The 16,455-nt window shown below is 41.8% G+C and overlaps 1 protein-coding gene across 3 annotated transcripts in view; it reads left to right on the top strand.

Moving 5' to 3' along the window:
• Window positions 1-8,894, top strand: part of NFIC (nuclear factor I C) — a 650,631-nt gene extending 641,737 nt beyond the window's left edge. For all 3 annotated transcript variants that reach the window (XM_040417755.1, XM_040417754.1, XM_040417753.1), the window contains one exon: window positions 8,587-8,894. In XM_040417755.1, the coding sequence (XP_040273689.1) occupies window positions 8,587-8,604 (18 nt within the window). In that variant the 3' untranslated portion in view covers window positions 8,605-8,894. The remainder of the gene's footprint in view (window positions 1-8,586) is intronic.
• Window positions 8,895-16,455: the final 7,561 nt, after the last annotated feature.

The following is a 16,455-nucleotide window of genomic DNA, read 5'->3' as shown; positions in this document are numbered from 1 at the left end:
CCCTTCGGGATTTCATCTGCGCCAAGAATATTTACCAAAGTAGTGGTAGAGATGGTCGCCTTTGCCCGAAGACAGGGACTTATGATAATCCCTTATTTGGACGATTTCCTTCTAGTCAGCGAAAGTCTCAGCCAAATCAGTTCGAACCTGAAGCTTTTTCTCTCCATCCTAGACGATCTGGGGTGGATCGTGAACAAAGGAAAGTCCGTCCTCACCCCCTCAAGGGAAGTTCGTTTCTTAGGGATGATCCTAGACTCCCGAAGGCAAGCGGTATTCCTACCTCGAGACAAAATATCAGTTCTCCAACAAAAGATCAGGTCCTTTCAAAAAAGAAGATCCTGCTCTATCAGAGAGGCGATGAGTCTGCTGGGCCTGCTAACATCCTGTATTCAGGCAGTTCCCTGGTGTCAAATACACTTCAGACCCCTACAGTCCTGGATCCTGAGTGTCTGGGACAAGTGCCAATCCTCTCTAGATCATCAAGTAAGTCCACCAACTCAGATTCTGCAGTCCCTAAATTGGTGGAAAGACCACGGAAACTTATCTCGGGGAAATCCGTGGCAGAAAACTCCCCAGGTCCAGGTAATAACAGACGCAAGTCTGTCCGGCTGGGGTGCAAAGGTGGGGGATCGTATGTTCCAGGGCACTTGGCCAGATTCGATCAGATCCCAGTCATCGAACTTCAGGGAACTGAGAGCAGTCTGGGAGGTGTTAAAGGTAGCAGAGGAAATGTTGTGTCATCATCACATAAAAGTGCTGTCGGACAACACTACGGCCATTGCCTACCTCTCCCATCAAGGGGGAACGCGGTCCGTAACCCTACAAGCACTGTCAACAAAAATCTTTGCTTGGGCAGAACAGAATGTGGCCTCGATATCGGCAGTTCATCTGAAGGGAATACTAAATCAGGAAGCGGATTTTCTCAGTCGCCACAGAATCGACCATACAGAATGGTCTCTAAGTCCAGAAATATTCGGGCTAGTAGTAAGGAAATGGGGTATGCCCGACGTGGATCTGTTTGCCACCAGGGCAAACTCAAAGGTGGAAACATTCTGTTCCCTAAACCCCAGGGACAGACCTCATGCCTTAGACGCCTTCGCCATTCGTTGGCATTGGAATCTGTGCTATGCCTTCCCTCCACTTCCTCTAATTCCGAAGGTGGTACAAAAAATTCTTCAAGACAAGGCCACGGTGATTGTGATCGCTCCCCTATGGCCAAAGAGAAGCTGGTTCTCATCCCTCCAAAAATTTTCCCTACAAGATCCATGGCTCCTTCCTGTGCGGGGGGATCTACTCCAGCAGGGTCCAGTTCTACACCCAAACCCACAGTTTCTGAAATTGGCGGCTTGAATCCTGAGTCCCAAACCCTGAAGCTTCAGGGCCTGTCAGACGGAGTTATTGCTACTTTGAAAGCCTCCAGAAAGAAGGTAACGTCAGCAATTTACCTTAAGATATGGAAACGTTTTTGTTCCTGGAGTGGGGACGAATCGCCACATTTGCGTAAACCCAACATCCAAAGAATACTGGATTTCCTACAGCAAGGTCTGGACCTGGGACTTAGACCCTCTACCTTGAAAGTCCAAATTTCAGCCCTAGGTTGTTTCTTTGACCAAGATATAGCCGGCCATCGTTGGATCAAAAGATTCATTAAGGCGGCGACGAGGCTCCGCCCAACGATCACCGCCCGTGTCCCTTCCTGGGATCTGAACGTCGTTCTTACAGGCCTTACTTTACCACCCTTTGAACCCATGTCTGACTGTCCAATAAAATTATGGTCCTTGAAAACGGCCTTCTTAATTGCGATAACTTCGGCCCGCAGAATAGGGGAATTACAAGCCCTATCAATCAGGGAACCCTACCTCCGTATTCTAGATGATAGGATTATTCTCCGTTTGGATCCTGGATTTCTCCCCAAAGTCGTATCCAATTTTCATCGGAGCCAGGAGGTTACCCTACCTTCTTTTTGCCAGCACCCCTCTAATGATAAAGAATCGGCGTTTCACTCTCTGGACGTTAGACGGGCAGTCCTAAACTATATCACGGTGACTGAGAAGTTTAGAAAATCTGACAATCTTCTAGTCCTGTTTGGAGGAAGATTTAAGGGCCAAAAAGCCTCCCGGTCCTCTATAGCTAGATGGCTCAAAGAAGCCATTAGTCTTTGTTACCAGATACAAAACCTTACATGTCCAGTCAACATTAGGGCCCATTCCACTCGAGCCATGTCTTCCTCTCAGGCGGAGAGAGCTGGGGCTTCTCTGGAGGAAATCTGTCGTGCTGCCACTTGGTCCAGCATTCATACATTTATAAAGCACTATCGCCTGGATCTTTCCAGATCTTCTGATCTGTCCTTCGGGCGGAAAGTCCTCCAGGCTGTAGCCCCCCCTTAACTGATATATTTTTTATATCTCCTTGTATGCCGTCGTGATGATGCTATGGAAAAACCGGAATTAGTCTTACCGGTAATTCTGTTTCCATGAGATCATCACGACGGCACGTTATTCCCTCCCTATGATTTAAATCATTTTGACCTAGTAGGTCTCTAGAAGGTATGAAGTAATACCTTTGTTTCACTATTTTCCACCACCGGGTTGCTCTGTGTGATTTTGGAAACACTGGTGTTGGTGGTGGGAGGAGGGTATTTAACCTTTCTCTGTTCCTGCCCCTACAGAGGTCAGGGGTCAATCTCCTTGTATGCCGTCGTGATGATCTCATGGAAACAGAATTACCGGTAAGACTAATTCCGGTTTTCTTTATATTGAGCGTACACCTCAAACGGGATGCCATCTATTCCTGGGGCCTTGTTCTTTGTTTTCCCGTTTAACATATCCTTCACTTCTATCGGGGTTAAGGGAGCTTCCAGGGACTTACATTGATCTGTTGTTAACCTCGAAATAATAATTTCATCCAAAAACTGTTGTATTTGCTCTGAATTTTTGTTTATCTTACTACTATATATATCCGCAAAGTATTTTTGGAGTAACTCTATTTTGGCTGTTTGTTAAGTATTTTTATGTCCCATTTCATCCATTATACAGTGGATATACTTGTTCTTTTTTGTTTGGGTCGCTACCAAGGCCGCAAATTTTTTCCCAGGAGTATGTGCATATATATAGTTATCCCTTACATAATTTTATTTTTGTTGTTCTGCCAATAAGAGCAATTCATCCTTTAATTCAGAGGCCTTCTCTGTCCAGAGAGTATAATTTTGATCTGTAGGGTTTGCAATATAATTTTTTTCCTTTTTTTTCTGCCTCACTTTCCAATTTTGTTATTTTCTCCTTTGTTCCTTTCTTGTATATTACTGTATATTTTGTAATATTCCCTCTAATAAAGGCCTTGGCAGCCTCCCATATCATATTAACTGTCGTTGATCCCTCGTTCATCTCAAAGAACTCTCTTATCTCTCGCAAGATCTTATTGTGTATATCCATCATATTTATCCACCCTATATTTATATTCATCCCTTTTTTTTATTTTTTGTGTTTTTATATTTATATTAATTGGATTGTGATCCGAAACTCCCCGTTGCCCATATTTCACCCCTACAATTTCCAGTGAGCCTTTCTCATTTGTAAAAGCTAAATCGATCCGTGATAGACTCCTGTGAGTCTTTGAAAAACACGAATATTTCCGTAGATTAGGGTGCATAACCCTCCAAATGTCAATCCATCCCATCTCTTTAGTGATATTTTTTTAATTTGGATCCCATACAGGGCCCCTGAATATTCCCCAATTTACATCTATCTATTCTTGCATCCATAACGTTATTAAAATCCCCAACCACCAACAGTGATTTATCCCCTACCTTAAGTGCAATATCATAAATTTTTAATAGGACGTCGATTTTAAAGGGTGGCGGTATATACACACTTGCTATTAACCACGCCCTACCTTCCAGTATACAATCCAATAGGACATAGCAGCCCTCCCTATCTATAGTTACTTTCACTATTTTTATATCTTATGTCCCGATGTATTAATATGCTTACTCCTCTGGCGTATGCTGAATACACTGAGTGGAAAGCATGTTGCATCCATGGTCTACCTATCCCATCCATCGTCTCATTCGTCAGGTGTGTTTCCTGTAAACAGACTATAGCGGGAAGAGACCTGTGTATTGCATCAAAGACCGCAACTCTCTTTGAACCTCTACTCAACCCCCTAATATTCCATGAGATAATTCTCATATTTTTTGTTCATAATCCTATCCATCACCAGGATGTGGCAGGACCCCCAATGTTGTAGAAGGGTCAGGAACCCTGAGACAAAGGAAGGAGAAGGAGGGCACGGCAGGGGTGAAAGAGGGAGACAAGGGAGGAGAAAAAGAGAAAGAGAAAAGGAGGGGGGAAAAAAAGAAAAAAAAGGGCAACCGACAGACATTACCCATCCCTCATAAATGATCCAGGAAACCTAAGCCCTGGTTCTCTAACCTAGCATTCCCCCTTACGGCACCCCGTCCATCCCAGCCCCCGCTCAGCCCTTTATCTTTTCCTTGACCCATTCTCCCGCCGCCTCTGCTGTATCGGAAAACCACGATTTACTTTCCCATTCAATCCTCAACTTGGCCGGAAACATCATTGAGTATTTCACATTCTTTGACTGCAATATTTTTTTCACATCCATAAACCGGCTTCTTTCATTTACCGTTTCTTTTGCATAATCGGGAAATACCATAACTGTTGTATCCGCATAATCCAGCCTCCCTTTCCTCCTTGCGCTACGCAATATCTCCTCCTTATCCCTGACCGAGAGTAGATTCAAAATCATTACCCTCGGTCTCGTTCCTGGAGGAAGTATCTTTGCCGGCACTCTATAAGCACTCTCCACAAAGTTTTTATATTCAGAAATATCCTGACCCAATTGTTTCCTCAACCACTCTTGTATAAAAATGCGGGGGTCTTGCCCCTCTGCTCCCTCTGGGATCCCCAGGCATCTCAGAGTTGACCTCCTGGACCTATTTTCCAACTGTAATAGTTTGTTTTTCATTCCCTTATTTTCTATCATTAACATATTTTTCTCTTTAACCACTGTCTGCACTAAGTCCTCCACTTCCGATGTTCTTTTCTCCACTTCTGTCAGTCTGTCTTTATAATTTTGTAAGTCCGCCCTGAGGAGTCCAACCGATTCCCTAATATTTCTCGTCTGGAGAGAGAGGTCCTGTATTGCCATATTACATTTTTTTTTTCCTGAAATATATCTTGCAGGCTAGGAGCCTGCTCCAAGAGATTTCTTATTTTTTTGGCCTCATTTAGCTGTTTATTACCTCTCTCCCCAGACTGAGAATCTTCCCCAGCTAACACCGACTCCAGGTTTCCCTCCAAGAGCAGTTCCCCCTCCTAGTCTAATAACCCATCCTCTTTTTTTTTCTTTGCAGGGCTATGTCCACGCATGTTAATCAGGAGTAACTGTTTGGATCTTTCAATTCTTTTAGGCATTGGGGAGACCAATGTATTCAACTCTGCTTGCCCCTTTGCCTTTTTCCCTGTACCCTGTCTCGACATTCTCCTACTTTACCTCTAACCAAACTAACCCAGGTACTCTATCCTTATAAAGCCCACAGGGGGAGACCATTCACATTCCCACAGCAATATTATAACAGTAACTCTATCGCATGCACTTAAATCAGCAAGTTTCATATATCCACAAGCAATTATCCGTTAGCAGTCCATCTTTGCTGTTAATAACGTAGTACAGTTAGTTCGCAGGGGTTACAGGCAGTCTCTTGATTAGTTATATTATTTAGATTAGTTCCTGTTAGATCACAGTTACCAGTCCCCGTACTTTCTCATGTAGTTGAGTTGCACTGGTAGTGCTAGCATGCTGTACTGATTTCAGGTTCCTTTCCACCCTGTCCATAAACGATTAGGCCTTGAGACAGGTTAGCAATATCTCCTTTATAACACACTGGTCAGTCAGGTTGGGGTTCAGGCCGCTTCAACTTTTTAGGTGCCTGCAGTCAGAGTCTTATCTAGGAAAGTGTAGTTAGCACTATAAACGGACCCTGTTCCTGACCACCGGGTATATTCTTTCCGACCGCAAACCTCTGGACCAGTAACCACCCACGGTCACTAACGTTCCCTCCACCTCTGCCGTGGTCTAGAGCCTAAGTGCCGGTTTTAGTTTGGGGGGGGGGGGACCACACAAATTCCACCTGTATTCTTTAGAACCTGTTATTATGGCCCCCTCTACCCTTCCAGCCCGCACTCCCGCTCACTTGCTATTCTATCCGGTTAAGATACCACAGTTCCAACGAGGCTGTGACAGAGTATCCAGGTCACACCACCCTGCCCAGAATTAAAGGGGAGAAGGGGAGCGCTCCCACTACTCCAACAGGCCCCACACTGTCACACCTCAGTCCTATGTGATTTTCCAAAGGGCCCCTCAGGTGCTTACCTCCCACACCAGTGGGATGACGACCTTCCGGCAGCAGACCTCAGCGTAGGGCTATTAATAGACGGCCAGCAGAAAAATAAGCCGAGAAACAGGCGAGCGGTAACCAGCGCGGCATCAGGCACCACCAGCTGGCTTCATGGCCGGCACCATTGCGGGAGCTGGAGTAGAGCGGTTTCACAGCAGTGTCCCAGGCAGCCTCAGGGCGAAGATCGCGGCGGCATCAGGGCTTCACTCAGAGCGGGATCGCATCAGGCTGGGAGCACGAACGCCGAAGGGCCCCAGATTAACCCCACATTCATACAAACTCCAGATAAGACCCCAAATTTATACGGACCACAAATACATGTGGCCCCCTATAACCTCTTTAATTTAAATGCAGACCTCAGATCAGTCCCCACATTAATGTGGCTATCTATAACCCCCACTCCACCACCCCTTAAAGGGGATCTCAAATGAGACCCTAAATTCATGTGACCCTCTAAATCATCATATCCCTGCAGACATTAGATCAGACCCCAAAATTCATGTGCCCCCCCCCCTAAGCCCTCTTCCATCAGATCACTGCAGACCTCAGATCAGACTCCAAAACTCAGTAGCCCCCCTCCAGACAAATGTGAACACTGGCAACACAGTGGCTCGTGGTTAGCACTGTTGTCTTGCAGTGCTGGGGTCCTGGCTTCGAATATGACCAAGGACAACATCTGCATGAAGTTTGTATGTTCTTGTGTTTCCTACAGGTACTCCGGTTTCCTCCCACACTCCAAAGACATACTTATAGGGACCTTAGGTTGTTAGCTCCATTGGGGACAGTGTGATGCTAATGTCTGTAAAACACTGCAGAATATGTCAGCGCTATATAAGAGAGTATAATAAAAAAAAATAAACCCCAGAGAACCAGTGTACAGGCCTTGATAAATCCCCCCACCCACCTCAGTTGCCCCCCCCCCTTCTGAGACCCCTGCAGATTTCAGATCAAACCACAATATTCAGGAGCCCCCTCTCCCTCAGACCTGTGCAGACCTCAGTTCAGACCACAAAATTTAGGAGCCCCCCCTCCTGCAGACCTTGGGCACCTACCTTCGCCTACCCATCGTTCCGGCCCTGAATTAAATATGTATGACTACTATTGAGCAATATATAGAAATACTAGTAGAAATTAAAACTGTGCTGCTTCCCATGACACCTAGTAATATTGTGGCTTACAATAGAGGACATCAAGGTAATTGCAGATTTTAAGATGGCTTGCTGCGTTCTATAGGGAGGTACTCCACATTTCCACCAAACTCGTTTCTATAAATCTGCCTAGTGATTATTTACCTCTTAGCTTAAAGGCTATGTACACCTCTGTACAGGGCTGAGATGCTCTAGTAACAGGTTCTGAATTTTCTCTCTGCTCTTTATAAACACTCAGGGGATCATTTATTAATCAGAAATATGCCTAATTAGGCGTATTTGTGTTGCAGATTGCAAAGTAGGTGTGGTGGGTAAGGGGACATTTAGAAGTGGTAGTGGATCCGCCGAAGTTATGAAGAGGTCTGCGCCTCTTCATAACTCCGGCGGATCCACCGCCAGCACATGGGCTTATTAATAAATGTGCCCCTCAATCCTTATCTTACCGATAAGAATGTAGCTTAAATAAGTGTTTATGAGCTCTTTGTAAATTAGACATAAGGGTTATTAGATGAGGCACAAAGTGAAAGTAAAAAGTACAATTCACACAGCTAGACAAATAGTTAACCCTTTGTGACAAAATGGCTCAATGATTTTGCATTTTACCAATTTTTTGCCTAAAACGAGTAAAATGCAATTATAAAAAAAATTGCCTCCGAAGGTGTACATAGCCTTTAAATAAATGTTTATAGCCTTTCAGTAATTTAGAGATTTAGAGGTTTATTAGATGACCAGCATAAAGTGAAAGTACAATTCACACAACTAGGCTTAATAAAGAGTCAAGAACATTTGTAAAAAAATCTTTTTTGCCCAAAATAAGTAAAATGCAATCCTAAAAAAAAATTGTCCCCAAAGGTGTACATAGCCTTTAAGGAACATTAGTCGTGTGACACAATGTTTTGAATAAACAAGAATAATAAGTGTAAGATGCTCTCTTTCTGTTGATGCCATTTATTTCACAATGTTAAAGCTCAAGTTTCAATGTTCTCTTCCCTTTCCTTCCTCGATTTTTTTTTTTTTCAGTCATGGTACTTGGGATAGCAGCCTGGCCTACCTCCCATCCACTGGAACCAGCAGACATAAAACGAAGGTCTCTGCAAAGTTTCATATCCAGGACAACAGCTAAAAGTGTCTTTTTTAAATAAATATTGTTCCCACAACAAAGCAAATAATAAATCAGTGATATACTCCAGAGGTCAGTGGGAGATGAACAAGTGATAATATACTTTGATGGTCTCATGCAACAGGATGTCTTAGAGCGTTTGCTCTTGCATTATGGATTTTGAGAAAATATACATGTAACGGTATATGATTTTAATATTCTTTTAATCTTAACCCAGGAGGAAGAACAAAGATCTTCCTGTATGGATATACTTTATTATTGTTGCTATTATGAATTATTAATAATATTATTATGCAATTGATATAACCTCATTGTTTATTTCCTATGCTTCCTCGCTGAAAAGTTTAACTGTTTTTGGCTGAAGGACTTTGAGTTATGACAGCTTGCCATTTGAGGGATATACAAAATTTTGTGGTATGGAACTAGGTCTTGTTTGTAACGAAAGGGTACCTAGAAAACTAGCTACATACATACATACATAGTAACATAGTACATAAGGCCGAAAAAAGACATTTGTCTATCCAGTTCGGCCTGTCATCCTGCAAGTTGATCCAGAGGAAGGCAAAAAAAAAAAGAGATTCTTGTCACATACATCTATGATTGTAACCCAATGTACCAATGATGTGTTTAAGGACCTGGCACACAGTCTGTGTTCTCATCTCTACATTGTGTTCTCTGAACTTGTGTTCTCTGAACTTGTGCTGCTGTGATTCTTTTTTATATATATATATATATATATATATATAATTTATTTTATTTTTTAACACCTAAACACCTAAAATTACAGGTTTTTGTCATGTAAAAACTTTGTCCACCTTTAATGTCACCTATAATCTGTATAATTCAATTGAAAAACAAAGTGAAATCTTTTAGCGTGGAAAATAAAAATAAAGAACTAAAATAATGATGCACATCCTTAAACGTATACTTCGTTAAAGGGCTTCTGTCACCCCACTAAACTCATTTTTTTTGTTTTGTGTACTCATAATCCCTATCCTGCCATATTGCCATACATTATGTTATTAATTTTCGTTCAGTAGATTTAGCAAAAAACTTACTTTTATGATATGCTAATTACCAGCAAGTAGGGCGTCTACTTGCTGGTAGCAGCCGCAGAAAACCGCCCCCTCCTTCTGTTGATTGACAGGGCCAGCCGCGATCTCCTCCTTCGGCCAGCCCTGTCAGCATTTCAAAAATCGCGCGCCTGTGTTAATTCGGCGCAGGCGCTCTGAGATAAGGAGGCTCGCCTCCTCAGCACTCCCTTAGTGCGCCTCCGCCGATGACGTCTTCTCTTTCGGTGACGTCATCAGCGCAGGCGCACTAAGGGAGTGCTGAGGAGGCGAGCCTCCTTATCTCAGAGCGCCTGCGCCGAATCAACACAGGCGCGCGATTTTTGAAATGCTGACAGGGCTGGCCGAAGGAGGAGATCGCGGCTGGCCCTGTCAATCAACAGAAGGAGGGGGTGGTTTTCTGCAGCTGCTACCAGCAAGTAGACGCCCTACTTGCTGGTAGAAAGGTAATTAGCATATCATAAAAGTAAGTTTTTTGCTAAATCTACTGAACGAAAATTATTAATAACATAATGTATGGCAGGATAGGGATTATAAGTACACAACAAAAAAAAAATGAGTTTAGTGGGGTGACAGAAGCCCTTTAAAGTACCATTTGAATTTATGACAGCATTCAGTCTCTTTTGGGTAGGAGTTTGGGTTGACTATGAGCATGACACATCTTGACTTGGCAATCTTTGCCCACTCTTCCTTGCAGAAGCACTCCAAATCTATCAGATTGATGGGCAGCTCCTGTGTACAAGGCTCTTCAGGTCAACCCACAGATTTTCAACTGGATTCAGGTCTGGGCCCTGGCTTTGATCTTTTTTTGGCGAAGCCATTCTTTTGGTGATTTGGAGATAAGCTTTGAGTTGTTGTAGTGCTGAAAGGTGAAATTCCTCTTCATAATCAGCTTTTTAGCGGAGGCATAGGGTTTTGTGGCCAAATTGATATTTGAAATTGTTCATAATTTCCTGCACGTTAAAAGTGTTGTCCAAGTTATTTTTATTGATGAACTATCCTCAGGATAGGTAATCAATAGCAGATCAGCGGGGGTCTGACACCCTGTACTCCCGCCTATCAGCTGGTTGAAGAGGAGGCGTGTGCCGTGCCAGCGCTGCCTTCTCTTCATTGTTTATCTGCTCATGGGTATGGTGTCCTTTTGGTGATGCACAGTGTTGGCTTTTCGCCACACATACCTTTGTAAATTATGGCCAAAATGTCCGACCCTTGTGACATCAGACAATAACATGTCTTCCCATATGCTTTTGGCAGAATTGATGTAGGTTTTGGGAAAACATAGCCTGGCTTGGATGTTTTTCTTTGTAACATAGTAACATGATAACATATTTTGTAAGGCTGAAAAAATCCATTCATCCAGTTCAGCTTGTTATCCTGTAAGTTGATGCAGACTTGTAATAGATGGCTTCGGTCTTGCAACCCTACCCCAGAGCCCAGACTAATGATGAATACAGGAGATTCTTGTCACATGCGGTATCCAATTAGTACTTGCCAGAAATTCCTGCAGCTCCTTGGTAATATCACTGTGTGCCAAATTGATCAGAATCACTTTAAATGATGGTAGTTGTGTGCTGACTACTGTTAAACATGTGTAAATATGATTAGCTAATTCTGGACACAATCACATTCCCAGTTAGGGCTCATGCACACAAACATATTTTGTTTCCATGTCCATTCAGTTATTTTTGCGGATAGGATGCAGACCCGTTCATTTCCATGGGTCCGCAAAACATCCGGACAGCACACCTTATGCTGTCCGCATCCGTATGTCTGTTCTGTAGCACCACAAAAAAAGATAGAAAATGTCCTATTCTGTCTGTTTTGTGGACAAGGATAGGCATTGTTACAATGGATCCGCAAAAAAAAAAACAGGTGCAATACGGATGTCACGCGGAAGTCATCTGTATTTTTTGCGGACCGCAAAATACATACGGTTGTGTGCATGAGCCCTTATAAGAGGGTCTTCACAATTATGCGGCAACATTTTTTTTAGTTTTCTTATTTTTATTTCCCCCCTCTAAATAATTTTAGCTTGTTTTTCAATAGAATTGTAAAGATTATGGGTCACATTGAAGGTAGAAAAAAATCTGAAATAATTTGTTTTGGTCTAATTTTTATACATAAACAAAACACAAAAACCTGGCACAGGGGTATGTAGACTTTTTATATCCACTGTATTTACAGTTGATGTTTACATATACCTTAGCCACATTAAACTTCAGTTTTTCTCAATTCCTGATGCTAGTACACATTTCTTCTCTTTGGTCAGTTAAGATCTCTACTAGAGATGAGCGAATTTAATATTTTGAAATTCGTTCACACTTTGTTCGGTGGTAAAAGGTGAATTGCGTTATGGATTCCGTTACCACAGACCATAATGCAATTCTAGAACGGAATGCATAACGGAATGCCTTTAGAGGCATTCTGTTATTCATTCCGTCATAATAGAAATCTATGGGCTGCAAAACTGATCCGTCCCGTTTCTGTTATGGGTTATGGTCCGTGGTAACAGAATCCATAACACAATTCACCTTTTACCACCAAACGAAGTGTGAACTAATTTCATAAGCGGAAATTCGCTCATCTCTAATCCCTACTATATTTCAAGAATGTGAAATGTCAGAATAATATTAGAGATAATTATTTATTTCAGCTTTTATTTCTTTCCTCACATTCCCAGTGACACAGACATTTACATACACATGGTTAATATTTGGTAGCATTGCCTTTAAATTGTCTAACTTGGGTCAAATGTTTTGGGTAGCTTTCCATAAGCTTCTCACAATAAGTTATTGGGATTGTGTTCTATTCGTTCTGACTGAACGAATTGTATGAGTTTTTGAGTTTTGTAGGCCTCCAGCTTTTTAGATCTGCCCATTAGCTTTAGATGGGATTGAGACCCACTCAGTTCCATATTGAAGGTGACAGTGCCTTCACTTTGTTGTTCTTAACCTGTGGTCCATTTGGAAGACCTATTTGTGTCCAAGGCCTTCCTAGCTGGTATCTTGAGATGTTGCTTCACCACATCATTTTATTATTGTGCCATCTGTTTTGTGAAGTGCAACAGTCCTTCCTGCAGCAAAACTCCCCCACAAAATTATGGTGCCACACTTGTGCTTCATGGTTGGGATGGTGTTCTTTGGCTTGCAAGCCTCCTCTTTCATACATAACCATGGTCTTCAACACCAAACAGTTATCAGACTAGACGACATTTATCCACAAAATAAGATCTCTGAGGGAGATTTATCAAACTGGTGTAAAGTAGAAATGGCTTAGTTGTCCATAGAAACCAATCAGATCCACCTTTTATTTTTAACAGCTCCTTTAGAAAATGAATTGTGGAATCTGATTGGTTGCTATGGGCAACTAAGCCAGTTCTACTTTACACCAGTTTGATAAGTCTCCCCCGTTGTGTCTATTTGCAGTTGTAAACTGTAACCTGGCTACTTTGTCAGTTTTGGAGCAGTGGCTTCAACCTTGCTGAGTGGCCTTTGAGTTCAAGTCGTGACATTGTGTTCTGGAATTTTCCAAGCTATGTAAACTTAAAATTCACAGCCACTGAGAATGTGGAAAACGGAAATTAATCATAGTCTCTAGTATTATTCCGACATTTCACATTATTAAAATATAGTTATATGTCAGGATTTTTTTTTACATTTTTTTATGAAAGTGGCTAAAGGGTATGTTGTACACTTATACTTATGACTTCAACTATAATATATATATATATATGTGTGTGTGTGTTTTATCAATGTTCTGCCAAGGATTGCACTTTCATTTATGCCGAATTTATATGTATGTATTCATGTGTGTGTATATATAGAACCATATATGCAGTTGTAATATGCTTTGCATATATCAGTTATTTAAGATGCAATGACTTGCATACTTCCCAAATTTAAATATAATCATGGATAAAAACATTTAAAGGGGTTTGAAGCTTTGAACATGCCTTTGAAATAAGCTAATCACAAATACATGCCAGTACCTGGCAGTTATTCAGTTTCCCTGCAGTGCCAGAAAAATTAAGCATTACACAGTGCCCATTTAAAATCAATGGATTGTCTGTGTAATGCAGTACAGGTCCAGAATAAGAGAGTGGCACTTTTTTGGAACTTCTCTGAACATTAGTATTCCCTCTGTGGACTCAAAATTGCCTAATAGGATGTAGAAAAAAAATGGTTTTATGAACTAGATGCCCCTTTTTGGGAAGAAAAATTAATTATAAACAAAAAGATTTTCCCCTAATACAATGAATGTTTGGATCTCTATTGCTATAAGAAATGTCTCCAGGAAAGGACAAAGAAATATTTCCCATTGAAAATCATTTAAATTGTAAGAACTGTCTTGTCTCGGATTAAATTAAATTGTTGTGTTAACCACTAATGGCGGAGTAAAATATTATGGCAAGATGGATAAATGTTCTGACAGATGGGGCAAATTACCTAATCATGTTTAGTACCATAGACATAAAGATTATTAACTATGATTGTATAGTTACCAGCTTGTCCACTATTCAGTGACAGGAACTTTGTTGTTCCAGCACCTACTTCCAGAGCTGAAATGAAACACCTGGTCGCTGGTGGTATGGAGTGTTGGAACCCTAACGCTCTGATATTGATGGTCTATGCTGATGATAGGCTATCAGTATCGGAATACTGGACAGCCCCTTCAACTATTCTTATCAGCAATAAACACACACAAGAAATACACAGTCGAATCACATTATGATGACCACCTCCTATTTTTTAGACTTCGGCAGTGCCTAGCTCATGAAGGACATCACTTGTCGTTAGCTGGCTTGGTGGGTAAATAAGGTGTGTGATAGGTTGTCTGAACACATATTCCTCATTGCGGTCATGGATAAAAGGAGTGATTATCAGTTGTGAAAAAGGGATGATTATTGGCTTTTTTGGGCCAATGGTGGCAGTATTTCTGAAACTCTACAATTTGTCAACTGTTCACATGCTGCTGTGGTGAAAGTGTATAGTGAGTGGACAAGTGGCACCATTGCGAATAAAGTGATATAGAAACTGCGGAGCACCACATGCCATTGATGTGAGAGGTGAACGTCAGCTATGAATGTGCACAAGGGCAGACTGGCATGCTACAGTGTAGCAGCTTACCACCAAAATGAACCAGGGGCTACCAGACGTGTGTCTAAATAAACAGTTCAGCAAACCCTACTGTGTTTGGGGCTCTGGATAAGATGGATGGTCACTGTATCTCTGCTAATGAAGTAGCATCAGCAGAAAATACTTAAATTTTTGTGGCAGTATCACAGTTGGACCTCCGCTGACTGGCAAAGGTTTGTCTTCTCTGATGTGTAATGTTTTCTGGGTGGATGCTGGCGTGTCAGGCGAGAAACATGAGAGAACAAACACCCTGCTGGAAGAGCACAAGCTGGTGGTGGCAGCGTTATGGTCTGGAGAATGTTTTTGTGGTATTCTCTGGGCGCACTAATACATGTGAAAGGCACTCTCTACCAATTTGGGTATGAATCCATCTTTGCAGATCATGTACAAACATGCATGCTAATTGTATTCCCTGGGGTGCAATGGATCTTCCAGCAAGACAATGCTATATGTCACACAGAAATGTCCAACATTGGTTACAGCATGAACAAGACTTCTGAGTACTATCCAGGCCCCTTAATTCTCCAGACGACTTGAACCCAATTGAGCATCTGTGGGACCACGTTGATTGTAATGTTCTCTCTGTGGATCCTCACCAACACACCATCCAGCAGCTGCAGTCAGCAAGGCTCCAGATACCTGTGACAACCTACCAGGAACTTATTGAGTCACTCCCAACCCACCTAGCTGTTGCCCGTTCTGCATACAGCAGTTACTCTGGATATTAGATGGTGGTATATGATAATGTGACTCAACTGTGTATAACCTAATTATTATTGTAGATTGCACATGTATTGTCACCCTTAATGAAGCACTCTCACAAAAATATTTTCTCTGGCTTATTAGAAAGGTACATGATGTAAATTGTAGTGAAAGTAATCTTCTTACCAAGGACTGTATTTCGAGTTATAACCTCCCTTCTGATCCTTAGCTGTGTCATGTAGCCAACACTCTGCCTCTCCAACTGGACAGGACAGGAAGTCAGTTTCTCTATTCACTCCTATGAGACTGACATTGAGGGTCCTGTAGGAATACATAAAGAAACTGGATTCCTGTCCACACATAAGATGCTGTGCTATTTGGCGAGTTGGTCACATGACAGCTGAGGATCAGAAGGGAGGTATAACTCACAAATACAGTCACTGCTAAGAAAACTACCTTCACTGCAGTTTACATCAGGTACTTTTCTAACAGGTTAGAGAATAATTTTTTTTTTTGTTGGAATGCTTAATTTTTTTCTACTGTTATTTTATTTTCTAATAGATTGTGATCCCATAACCAGATTGCTTGTTATGGTTTTATTTATCTTTTAACGCACCATTTTTGCACTGTATGATTTTAACCCTTTCACAACACCGCCCATTTTTATTTCTTGGTTTTCATTTTTTCCTCCCCGCCTTCCAAGAGACATTACCTTTTTACTTTTCTGTTCACATAGCCATATAAGGCCTTGTTTTTTGTCGGACAAATTATATTTTTTAATGGCACCTCTTAATTTACCAAAACTTGTATTGGTAAAATCATGGTGGGGTAAAATTGGGAAAAAAACTCAATTTTTTCTTTT

The sequence above is a fragment of the Bufo bufo genome, chromosome 2, assembly GCF_905171765.1.
Source record: "Bufo bufo chromosome 2, aBufBuf1.1, whole genome shotgun sequence".
Taxonomy (NCBI): Eukaryota; Metazoa; Chordata; class Amphibia; order Anura; family Bufonidae; genus Bufo; species Bufo bufo.
Note: the sequence above shows the minus strand (reverse complement) of the source record. Positions and strands in the feature narration are given on the sequence as shown.